General features: G+C 70.1%; 2 protein-coding genes across 2 annotated transcripts; one reads left to right on the top strand and one right to left on the bottom strand.

The window, feature by feature from the left end:
• Positions 1 to 207: 207 nt before the first annotated feature.
• TMEM132A (transmembrane protein 132A) lies at positions 208 to 6,674 on the top strand. Its single transcript, XM_050898512.1, is given in 15 exon segments — positions 208 to 294; positions 1,285 to 1,499; positions 1,578 to 1,712; positions 1,750 to 1,848; positions 1,924 to 1,981; positions 2,038 to 2,305; positions 2,396 to 2,545; positions 3,133 to 3,325; positions 3,405 to 3,548; positions 3,647 to 3,849; positions 4,214 to 4,473; positions 4,476 to 4,489; positions 5,187 to 5,378; positions 5,495 to 6,373; positions 6,376 to 6,674. Coding segments are annotated over 15 exon segments (3,123 nt in total). The 5' UTR covers positions 208 to 215; the 3' UTR covers positions 6,610 to 6,674.
• Positions 6,675 to 8,075: 1,401 nt separating this feature from the next.
• Positions 8,076 to 10,843, bottom strand: SLC15A3 (solute carrier family 15 member 3). The gene is made up of 8 exons (XM_050896986.1): positions 10,316 to 10,843; positions 9,641 to 9,909; positions 9,383 to 9,542; positions 9,187 to 9,282; positions 8,889 to 9,057; positions 8,651 to 8,809; positions 8,365 to 8,523; positions 8,076 to 8,233 (listed from the first exon to the last, which is right to left on the bottom strand). The coding sequence occupies exons 1-8, from the start codon at positions 10,841 to 10,843 to the stop codon at positions 8,076 to 8,078; spliced, it is 1,698 nt and encodes a 565-aa protein (XP_050752943.1).
• Positions 10,844 to 11,636: the final 793 nt, after the last annotated feature.

Raw genomic sequence — 11,636 nt, 5'->3', positions numbered from 1 at the left:
CGCTTGCGCAGCCCGGGGCTGGGGCTGGGTTTGGGGAGCGGGGCTGGAGCGGTGCCCGGCGCTGCGCAGGGCGGGCAGGGCCGGTGTTTAGGACCCGGCGGGACGAGGCGGCGCCGGTGCCGGTCCCGCCCCGGCCCCATTGTCTGGGCGCGGAGGCGGAGGGACGGGAGCGGCGGCCGCCGCTCGCACGGACGCGCCGCGGAGCCCGCCCGGCCATGGCTCCCGCACCGGCACCGGCCCCGGCCCCGGGGACCCGGCTGGCGCTGCTGGCCGCCGCCCTGCTCTGCGCCTCGGGTGAGTGCGGCCGCACCGGCACCGGCACCGGCACCGGCACCGGCACCGGCACCGCGGGCAGCGCCGGCAGCCCCGAGCCGGCGTCCGCACCCGATCGCAGGGGGATCCCTGCGGTCCCGCGTGGGTCTGCTCCCGCCGGGGTCCCGCGATCCGGGGCGACCTGCCCTCCCCCCCCCGCCCCGCTTCGGGATCGCCGGGATCCGCTCCCCCCCCCCCCCCCCCCCCATCCCCGCGATCCCGAGGGGATCCCCCAAGGAACGTGGATCCGTTGTGATCTCAGCGGGAATCTCCTCCCCATCCACACGGGATCCCTGCAATCCGAGGGGATCCGCTTCCCCCAGCCCACGGGAACCCGTGACCTGCCTCGGTCCTTTCCCCACCTCCTCGCTCACTGGGATCCCCCGTGATCTGCCCGGGGAGCTGTGGATCGGGTGGGATCTGTCCCCGGGTCCGTGGGTGAACCCTGCCCGGGCATCCCGGCGGGATCTGTTCCGTGCGCACGGGGATCCCTGTGATCTGGATGCCCTGATCCTGGATCCCACCCTGCGGGACCCAGCGCCATCCCTCTCCCCACCCGAGGGAGCGGGTCCCCACGGCGCTGACAGAGCAGGGCAGCCCTGACGAGCGTCGCTTCGTTAACGGGAGCAACCAGGCTTGGGGGAACCGCGCTGGCCCCCCACGCTGGCCCCCCACCGCTGACCCCGGCACCAGTGGGGTGCCACGCCGCCCTCCGGCACCCACTTCCAAGGGGCACATCACACAGGGGACAACCTCCAGGGCCCGCAGGGTGACCCAGTCCCCGAGGGGACTGGGATGGCTGGGGAGGGGGCTGCGCGGTGCCACGGCAGTGCTGAAGCCGGCTTTCTTCTCGCGGCACCAAGCTGCAGCCTCAGACGTGGAGGTGGGCGCGGAGACCCCCGCTTGCCACCCCAGGGCAGCCCTTTCCCTCCGTGGCCCCTGAGGCCGGTGACACGGTCCCTGTCCTCGCAGCGAGGGGCGACGGGGACCCCCCCGACCCCGTCTACCTGCCGGCGGACCTGGAGGTGCTCGGCGTACCCGAGTACTACCGGCTGCAGCGGGCAGACCAGGACCTGCCCGCCAACGCCTCCCTGCACGCCCGCACCGAGACCTACCTGCTGCTGCGGCACGGCTCTGCCGCGCAGCCCCTCGTCCAGGCCACCTACCCGCCCTTCAGCACCCGGCAGGTAAAATGGCCCCGCTGCCCCCGCCGCCCCGGGGCATCCCGGCCCCCCCCCCCCGCCACCATCCCTGTCTCTTTGCAGGAGGTGCCCACGGAGAGCCCCCCGGGAAGGGATGGCTCGGCAGCCTGGGCCATCCGTGCCGTGTCCCTTGAGAGCGCCGTGTCCCCGGCCGAGCCCTTCGCCCGTGTCCTCTTCCACCTGCAGGGTCCCGACTGGCTGCCCGGGGAGCGGGACCACCCGGGCAGCGGGACCACCCGGGCAGCGGGACCACCCTGGGCAGCGGGACCTGCCCTGCGTCACCCTCCATGCACACCACCGCGGCCGGGTGGCCCGCGGAACGTGCCGCCTGCAGGTCAGTGCCACCCACCCAGGGGGGCCACCCTGCTTGGCCCCCCACCCTAAGCCGGGGCCCTGCTCTCCTCTCCAGGCACCCCTGGGCGTCTGCGTGGTGGAGCTTGAGATCCCCCCGCGCTGGTTCTCCCCGGCATCCCCCACCCCACGTAGCCGCCGCCGGGCAGCCGACCCCCCGGGCACCCCGAACCCCCCGAGCCGGTTGAGCTGCACTACGGTGTGTTGGGGCCAGGAGAGTGCGGCCGTGCCGGGGGCCGGGAACGGAGCCGCGGCGGAGAGGCACCGCGGTACCTGGGCGCGCTGGAGCTGCGGGCGACCGAGCCGGCGCGGCGGCAGGAGGTACGGCTGGACGACAAGGTGCTACTGCGTGTGCCCGACGCCACGCTGCGCCCGGGGCAACGCTTCACCGCCACCCTCGCCCTGCGGCACAACTTCACCGCCGACCAGCTGACGCTTCGGTGAGACCCCCCCCTTGGGCGGGTGGGGACCCCCGCGGAGGGTGACACGTGCCGGGAAGGGGATGTTGTGTGACGGGGATCCGCTGGCAGGATCAAGGCGAAGAAGGGGCTGCAAGTGGTGGCCGCCCGCCCCGGGACCCCCGCCGCCTGGACCGCCCAGCTGGAGCGCACCCGGGGTCCCAAGCACTCGACGGCCGTGGTGACCTGCCGGCGGAGCGGGGACGCCCACGGCGGCTGGAGGTAGGGAGCAGCGCGGCACCCCGGCCCCCGGGGATCCCCCGTATGGGAGGGGGCTTCTGCATGGGGGCCCAGTGCAGCCCAGTAGTGCCCAGTCAGAGCAAAGGGGACCTGTGCATGGCACTGCCCCCATCCCAGTATGACCCCGTTGGAACAGGGGGACCCGTGCGTTGCACCACTCCCATCCCAGTATGGCTCAGGTGGAGCTGTGCATTGCACTGCTCCCATCCCAGTATGACCCGGTTGGAGCAGGGGGACCTGTGCGTTGCACCACTCCCATCCCAGTATGGCTCAGGGGGAGCTGTGCATTGCACTGCTCCCATCCCAGTATGACCCGGTTGGAGCAGGGGGACCTGTGCGTTGCACCATTCCCATCCCAGTATGACCCGGTTGGAGCAGGGGGACCTGCGCGTTGCACCACTCCCATCCCAGTATGGCTCAGGTGGAGCCGTGCATTGCACTGCTCCCATCCCAGTATGACCTGGTTGGAATAGGGGGACCTGTGCGTTGCACCACTCCCATACCAGTATGGCCCAGTGGGGGTGGACTGGGGGGCACGGGGCAGCCCTGACCCCCGTGCGGTGGTGCAGGGCGGCCGATTCCGCTGCGTTCCTGCACTTGGACCTGGCGGTGGAGAACGGGACGGGGGGGCTGGCGCCGGCGCGGCCCCTCACCTGGCAGGTGGAGTACCCCGGCCAGGACCCCGAGGCCCAGAAGGACAAACTGGTGTGGGAGATCCAGGTGTCGGAGAGGGACGTCCGTGCCCTCGTCCCCCTGGTGCAGGTGGGTGCCCCCACCCCGGCCCCCCTCCCTCCCCCCCGGCACCACGGGGCGACCCGCTCAGCCCCGCTCTGCCTCACAGGAGCTGGAGATCCTGAACACGGCCCCGCTGACGGGGGTCCCCCGCACCGTGCCGGTGAAACTGGTGGCGGTGGAGGCGGGGGGCGGCGTGGCCGAGCTTACCGAGCCGCCGGGCTGCGAGTCGGCTGACAAGCAGGTGCTGCAGGTGAGCGGGGCTCCCGGTGTCCCCCCCCCAGCATCGTCCCCCCACCCTGCCCGGGGGCTCCCCGCTTCCCCCTACCCTTTTGCGTGTCCCCCACCCAGGTCTCGGATGCCTGTGATGCGGTATTCGTGGGGGGCAAGGAGAGCCGGGGTGCTCGGGGTGCCCGGGTGGACTTCTGGTCCCGGCGCCTGCACGCCTCACTGCGTTTCACCGTCTGGGCACCGCTGCTTCCCCTGCGCGTCCAGCTCGGTGACACCGCGCTGGAGCAAGTGCGGGGCTGGCGTCTGCCCGGCGGCCCCGAGAGGTGAGCCCAGCACCCCGGGGAGGGTGGGGGACCCACCACCACCACCCCCTGCCACCGCGGCGGCGGGCGAGGAGGGAGCCGGGAAGAGGTGCTGAGCCCCACCGCGCTCGTGACATGTGCCCTTGCCCCGTGGTGTTTGGGTTCGCATCCCTGCCCCACTGAGCCCCGTGGCACCCGTGAGATGCACCCCTGCCCCGCTGAGCCCCATGGCGCTCGTGACACACGTCCCTGCCCCGCTGAGCCCCACGGTGCTGTGCACCCCTGCCCCGCTGAGCCCCCACGCACTCGTGACACGTCCTCCCCTGTGGCACACACCCCAGCAGCCCCGCAGGGCTGGTGACACCGGTGTCCCCGTCACCCCCAGCGCCCCGGCGGAGGCGGAGGAGCCTGGGGAAGAGGCTGAGCGGCGGGCGCGGGGCTGCCGGCCCCAGTACCAGCGGACGGCGGTGAGGGTCCTGGCACACTTCGTGGCCCACCCGCTCGATGGTGGCCGTCACCTCGCCTACCTGCCCGGCCCCGACTGGCTCCTGGATGTCACCCACCTGGTGGCCGGCCAGACCCGGGTGCAAGACCCCCGCGTGGCCTCGCTGGAGGGGGGCACCGTGGTGGTCGGCCGGGAGCCGGGGTCACCTCCGTGGAGGTAGGCTTGGGGGCTTGTCTTTTGTGGGGGGGGGGGGGATGCAGGGGGTGGAGGGGGGGTCCTGGGGGGTGCAGGGGCTGAAGGGGGGTCCTGGGGGGAGCTGGGGGGGGTGCAGGGGTGGAGAGATGGAGATAGGAGGCTGGAGGGGGTCCTAGGGGAGAGGGAGGGAGATGGGGGGCTGGAGAGGGTCCTGTGGGCAGAGGGGAGCTGGGGTGTGCAGGGCTGAAGGGGGATTCTGGGGGGGGAGCTGAGGGGGTGCTGGGGGTAGAGAGATGGAGATACAGGGCTGGAGGGGTCCTGGAGGCAGAAGGAGGGAGATGGGGGCTGGAGGGGGTCCTGGGGCAGAGGGAGGGAGATGGGGGGCTGGAGGGGGTCCTGGAGGCAGAAGGAGGGAGATGGGGGGCTGGAGGGGGTCCTGGGGGCAGAGGGAGGGAGATGGGGGGCTGGAGGGGGTCCTGGAGGCAGAAGGAGGGAGATGGGGGGCTGGAGGGGGTCCTGGGGGCAGAGGAGAGCTGGGGGGTGCAGGGGCTGGAGGGAGGGAGGTTGGGGGGCTGGAAGGGGTCCCAGGGGGAGCTGAGGGATGCAGGGGCTGGAGAAAGGGAAATGGGGGGCTGGGGGCCAGGGCAGGGGTGGTAGAGGATGGAGGCACGGAGGCTGTGAAGTCTGGGGGCTCACGAGATCCCCCCCGTGCCCCCAGGTCCGCTCCCCGCTCTCGGACTCCATCCTGGGGGAGCAGATGCTGGTGGTGTCGGAGGAGAAGGTGACGGTGACGGAGCTGCGCGCCCAAGTGGTGTCGGGGCTGTCCCTGACGCTGCGGGCAGAGCCGGGCCACCCCGGCGTGGTCACCGCCACCGCCCAGGGGACGGCCACCCTGCGTGCCCCCAAGCAGGTGAGAGGGGTGGGGGGGCTGATCCTGGATGCTCAGGGCAGGCGGTGCCGGGGTGCCCGGTGTGTCCCCCCCCCCCCCCCAGCCCCCGGTGCCATCCCTCCCGGCATCCCTGGCAGGAAGCGACGCTGTCCGTCTGGCTGTCCTTCTCCGACCGCACGCTGGCCCCGCTGGAGCTGTACGGCTGGCACGACGCGGCGTTGACCGTGACCTCGCTGGACCCTGCCGTGGCCACCGTGGGGGGCTCACCCGGTGTCCCCGCCACCCGCCCGTGGGTGGTGGCGGAGGGGCCGGGGCGGGGGGCTCTGCTGCAGCTCAGCCTGCACCCCCCGGATGCATGCCGCCGGGGCAGGCACCGGGCAGCTGCGCTGGCTGCCGGCACTGCCTGGCTCGAGGTGGGGGTCAGCCGGCGCACCCCAACCCCCGGCAGCCCCCGGCCCCGCGGTGGCCACCCCCGGCCCAGCTCGCCCTTCCCGCGGGCCGAGGGGGCCATGTCGGGGGAGGCGGTGACGGCGGCCAGCGAGCCACGGCGAAGGGACCCCGCCGGCGTAGGACCTGCCTCCACCAAGCTCCAGGGGCTGGGGTCTTCCTCAGAGGAGGAAGGCTATGGCCGCAACCACGCCAGCGGGGAAGAAGAAGAAGAGGATGAGATGGTGAAGGCTCCCGAGCGGGTGACCGACCTGGAGATCGGCATGTATGTCCTGCTGGGCGTCTTCTGCCTGGCCATCTTCATCTTCCTCGTCAACTGCATCTTCTTCGTCCTGCGGTACCAGCAGAAGGAGCTGCCAGATGCCGGCGTGGCCCCCTCGGCCCCCCAGCCCCACAACTGGGTCTGGCTTGGCACCGACCAGGAGGAGCTGAGCCGGCAACTGGACCGCCGGCAGCCCGAGCCCCCGGCCCCCGAAGCGGACACCGAGGCCGGGCGCTGCTGCTGCGGGGTGCCTCCGGGCACCGTGCCGGGGTCCGAAGCAGGGGATCCCCCGGCACCCCGATGCCCGGAGCTCCCGTGCCCCGTAAGGAGGGGGGTACGCCGGGAGGTGGCCGGAGGAAGCGGGTGGAATTTGTCACCTTCGCTCCTCCCCGGGTCCCCGAGGAGCCCCCCCAGCCCGCTCCCAACGTCCAGTCCATCCTGGTGGCCAGCGAGGATGACATCCGCTGGGTGTGCGAGGACATGGGGCTGCGGGACCCCGAGGAGCTCAGGAGCTACATGGAGAGGATCCGGGGCAGCTCCTGACCCCCGGGGGGGCAGCCCTCGGTCCCCCCAGCCCCGGGGCAAACCAGTAAGGGACCGACCTCCTCCCCGTGCCGCCCCAAGGAGGGGGGGGACACCCATTCCCCCCCTTTCCCTGCCTGCAGCGGGCTGTGCTGCTCCTGGGGACCGCTGCCCGTCCCTCCTGGTGGCCTGAGCCCTGTCCCAGGGGGGCCACCCAAGGGACCGGCCCCAGATGCCCGCAGGGGGGGTGGTGGTGGTGGGGGGTCTCCACCCAGCTCAGAGCATCCCCCTCCTCGGGGTCCGCGGCAGCCCCCCCCCCCCGCCTCGGTGGCTTTGGGGAGGAAGTTGGGGTGCCCTTACTGCTTTGGGTCTCATTGCGACATTGTGTTCATAGTGATGATGATGATGATGAGTGCTGTGGTCTGATCCCAGGGAGGGTCCCGTGCCCCCCGCCCCACCCGCGCCGCGGGGAGGAGGGGGGCGCGCGCCCTTCCCCCCCTTCACCCCGGCCACGCATCCGTTTTGTACGACTGGCATTTTCTACCTGTAACGCCCCGGGAAGGGGCTGCCGCGAGGGGCTGTTATTTATGGAAGATTTTTAATTCTGATGTTGTTACAAAAATAAAATATTTAAAATTGGCCGGGTACCGGCAGGTCGCATCCTGCCACCGTCCCAGGGCAGGGGCAGCAGGGATGGGGGAAGATGGAAGTGCCGGTGCTGGGGGAACCACCGCAGTGCTGCCGGCAGGGACCGGCTCTGCCAGGCACGGCTGAGCCCGCTGGGCTCCTGGGGACGGGCACGTGTCCTTGACGTTGGCTCCACGTGGGGACAAACATGGGAGCTGGTCACAAGAAGGGCTCGAGGGCTGGTCCTGGCCCTGGTCCAGCCGGGGTGACCTTGGGGCAAGGGACCTCCTTCCTCCCTGTCCTGCCATGGGGAAGGGGCTGCCGCCTTCCTCCTCCTCTGCCCGTCCAGCCCCAACACCCAGGACCGGGGAGCAGCCCATCCCTGCCTGGTTCTGGGTCCCCCCCCCCGTGCCATGGCCGGTCCCCGATCCCCCCAAGCCCCCGCAAAGTGTCTCTCCTGCGATAGCAGCCGCAGGCAATGGGCCAGCAGGTCCCTTTATTCAGGGATGCCGTGGGGATTTCCACCCCTCCAGTCCCCCCTAGCCCCCAATCTGTCCCGCTGATCCCGAGACACCCCCAAATCACCCTGCGTGGTAGCAGGAGACATCCCCCCCCCCACCCCTGTCACCCTGCTCCCGGCAGGCTCCCCACGCTGGGCTGGCACCCACCCAACCTTCCCCTTCCCTCTGCCCCCCACCGGGGCTCGAGTCATCCCCCGCAGCTCCCCAAAAACCCACGGGGCCACAGGGATGGGGTGACCTCTCTGGCTCCTTAGGGTCCTGCTGCCACTGGGACCAGCATCCCTGTCCCCAGGGAATGGAAGTGATTGCCCCATCACCCCCCCCCCCCATAGCACCGTGTCAGTCTCCCTCCGGCCCCGTGCAGAGGTGGGGGGCACCCGGCTGCGGCGGCCGGCTCTGGTAGCGCCTGGAGATCCAGGCGAAGAGCAGGCAGGTGACCGACTGGATCCCCGCCAGCAAGAAGAAGTAGTTATCCATGCGGCAGCTATTGATGCTCCCTGCGAGCGGGAGGGTGCTCAAAGCCGGGGGTTGAGCCTCAGGGCACCCCTGTGTCCCCCACCTCATCCTCGCTGGCCACAAAGGCACCCCAAGCAGGAGGTGACACCCGTGTCCCCGTGCCAGCGCTCACCGTAGTCCTTCGGGCAGCGCATCCACCTGTGGGTGGGCAGCGAGAGGAGGGTCAGCAGTCCCGACCCCAGCAGCGAGCCCACCCCGGAGATGAAGAAGAAGAGGCCCATGATGGCTCCTTTCATGGACTTGGGAGCCTCGGCGTAGGCGAACTCCAGGCCTGCGGGAAAGCGGAGAGAGCACGGGGAAAAGCTTGAACCCTTTGGGGTTCCTCCACCAAACCCAACCACCGCGGTGGGGGGCTGCGGTGGATGCCCCGGGGCTGGGGAGAGGTGGGCACCGCTCACCAGGGATGCTGGCAAAGAGCTCGCTGATGCCGATGAGCAGGTACTGGGGGACCTGCCACCAGATGGGCAACGTGGCAGCCAGGTAGCGGTCCTTGCCGATAAGCTGCAGCACCGTCTGGTTGCGGCGCACGTACTGCAGCCGCTCCCGCTCCAGGATGCCTGCGGGATGCGGGCAGGGGGGCTGAGCGCCCACCGAGCCCCTGCCGCGGCAGCATCCCACCCCATGCCCGGGTCCTACCTGCCGCGAGGATGGAGGTGAGGCCGAAGAACATGCCCAGGGCCATCCGCTTGAGAGCCGAGGGCAGCAGCCTCTGCCTGGCTAGGAAGGGGTCGATGACGTGGTCCTTCAGGGGCACCAAGGCCAGCAAGACCACCACATTGGCCAGGAGTAGCCAAGCATCTGGGAACTGCGGGGCAAAGGCAGGTCAAGCCCCAGCCCTCGCCCGCTGTGGGGAGCTCAGCATCTCATGGGATGCCCTGCTCCCACCCCAGCCTTCACCCATCAGGTCCACGGAGCTGCCGGCCTCATCCCTCACCGTGTAGCCCTGGAGGGTGCTGACGCGGTCCTGGCCATGCTGGAAGATGCTGGGGAGGTGGAGGTGCAGACCTTGCAGGTAATACGTCGACTGCATCTGAAAGGCAGCAGGATGGTGGCTCCACGGGCTCAGCTCCCGGATGGACTCGCCACCACCGATGGTCCCTACCCGGCGCAGAGCCCACCCCGCACCTCACCTGGAAGTAGACCATCCAGTACGGGATGAAGGTCAGCATCACGGGCAGGATCCGGGCCAGCACTTGGAAGTTGGCAAGGTCCTCCTCGGGCGAAGGGGCTCCAGGCTGGGCTCCGCTGTTGGGGAGAGGGTCCCCAGCCTCCCACCAGTGACCGCTCAGCCTGGGGAGAGGAACAGCATGGGAAAAGCCAGGGCTGGGAGGGCTCAGCCCCCCCTGCAGACCCCCTCACCCTTCTCACCTGGCCCCGGTGCCCCCCGCCAGGCGCAACCGCAAATCTGCAGGGCCAGCTTGATCATGGCAGAGATCTGGCTGCCCGTGGGGGGCTTGGTGACGAAGGTGGGGGTGGCCAGGAGGAAGATGAGGAGGGCCAAGGCCAGACAGGCGACGGGGATGAGGTAGCCGGCCAGAAAGCTGATGTTCTGCTGGACAAAGGCCACCACCAGCAGGGAGAAGACGGCCCCGATGTTGATGCTCCAGTAGAACCAGTTGAAGAAGCGCCGCGTGGCGTCACCGCCCCGGTCCCTCACCTGCCAGCGTGGAGGGACGGGCCCCGAGGCCGGCTCTCAGCCCCGGCAGTGCCAAACCTCAGCCCTGAATGCCGGGCTTCTCTTTCATCCCCTGTCCCCCCACCCTCCCGTGTCCCCTGATGCCCCATCCCACCACCCTCCCACTCCCCCCCCCCCGCCTCCTGGCTTCCCTCCCTCCTTCCCCCAGCAAGGATGTCCCAAGGGTCTCGAAGGGTTTGGAGGTGATCTATGGGGTGCAACCACATCTCCTCCACCCCGTGGGAGACTGTACCCCCCTCCTTGGCTCGGCAGAAGGGGAAGGGAGACCCACAAGTCCATGGTAGCCTGGTGCGGGTGGGAACACAGCCAGGAGGAGCCGGTTGGGAAGAGGCAGAGGGAGAAGGATGCCGCCGGCTGCCGCGCTCACCTGGTCGGCGCCGAAGGGGGTGAGGTTGGCTCTGACGGAGCTGACGCCCAGCGCCAAGAGCAGGAGGCCGCTGTAGATGGTGGGGGCACAGTACTGCTCGGGGAGCTGCCCCCGGCACGTCCCACCGCGGTGCCACGAGCAGTTTCGGATGGTGTCGGCAGGCAGCTGCCCGCACACCGAGAGGCGCCCGTCCAGCGATGCGGTGAGGGGCAGCAGGCACGCCGCCAGCAAGTACAGCAAGAAGCTGAGGACCACGGTGCCGTAGCGGCCCAGGTAGACGTCGGCCAGCCAGCCGCCGACGGGCGAGAGCAGGTAGGAAGCCCCCAGGAAGAGCAGGCAGGCGCGGGATGCCTGCGTACCCCCCCAGCCGAAGGTGCCGCTGGTGAGGTAGAGCGCCAGGTTGGCCGTGATGCCGAAGAAAGCCGCCCGCTCCAGACCCTCCACCACCAGCACGGCCGCGCACGCCGCCCCTCGCCCCTTGAGGGGTGTCCCCCCCAGCAATGGGCTCCGCTCCCCGCCGTCCTCCATCCCGGTTATGCCCTGCCTCGGAGCACCACGGCTCTCGGCGTTAGCTCTGCTGCCCTTCACCACCCCGAGCGGGCAGAGCAGCTGGGGGACCCCGTCCCGCCGTGGCCCCTTCTCCATCCCCCTTGGTCCCTCTCCGGGCTGCTCCCCTCGCCGGGTGGGTGTCCTCTGCTCCTGTCCCTCCCCAGCTCCCAGTTCCCCATTCCTGCTGCACAAACACATCATATGACAGCTCAGAAGCGAAAATCCCCGTCAGCCAGCGCGACTTCTCCTTCCTGGGGGCTTTCCCAGTGCTCCCTCCTCGGTCGGGGGCTTTGCTCACCCCCCCCCCCCCCCAGTCATCCCCCGTGAGCACAGCTCTGCTGGGTCCTCGGCACCAAAACCCCTCGCTGAGGCTGGGGTCTCCCCGTGTTATAGGGGTGCCCGAGCCCTGCGTACGTCGGGGGATGTCGTGCACCCACCAGCACCCACCAGAGCCTTCCAGGGCCTTCCAGTAAAGCTGGGCTGAGCCGAGCTCAGGGCTACCGCAGCGGCTCCTTCCCGGCATGCACGCGCACACCCAAAATCCCCGACCCACGAGTGCACAGGGGTTTATTTTGCAGCCTGATTTTCGAAGGAAATGGGGCTGGGGGGGGGGGGGGGTGTGTGTTGCGTGTGCCTGTTTGCCTCTCGCACTCTGATATTTTCCACCGGACTCAGCAGCGAGACAGAGAGCGCAAAGCTTTTAAGCTTCCGTAAGTTTAGAAGAAAAATAAAAAAAAATAAAGAATTAGTAGCTGAGAAAGGCAGGAAGCTC

The sequence above is a fragment of the Gymnogyps californianus genome, chromosome 5, assembly GCF_018139145.2.
Source record: "Gymnogyps californianus isolate 813 chromosome 5, ASM1813914v2, whole genome shotgun sequence".
Classification (NCBI taxonomy): Eukaryota; Metazoa; Chordata; class Aves; order Accipitriformes; family Cathartidae; genus Gymnogyps; species Gymnogyps californianus.
The sequence above is the reverse complement of the archived record's forward strand: the minus strand, read 5'-3'. Positions and strand labels throughout refer to the sequence as shown.

Coding starts and splice junctions, on each gene's coding strand:
- SLC15A3 (XM_050896986.1), bottom strand. CDS start 10,843: ATGGAGGACGGCGGGGAGCGGAGCCCATTGCTGGGGGGGACACCCCTC. Junction 9,283..9,382: donor ACTGGATGGTCTACTTCCAG/GTGAGGTGCGGG, acceptor GCTGCCTTTCAG/ATGCAGTCGACGTATTACCT. Junction 9,058..9,186: donor GCACCCTCCAGGGCTACACG/GTGAGGGATGAG, acceptor TTTGCCCCGCAG/TTCCCAGATGCTTGGCTACT.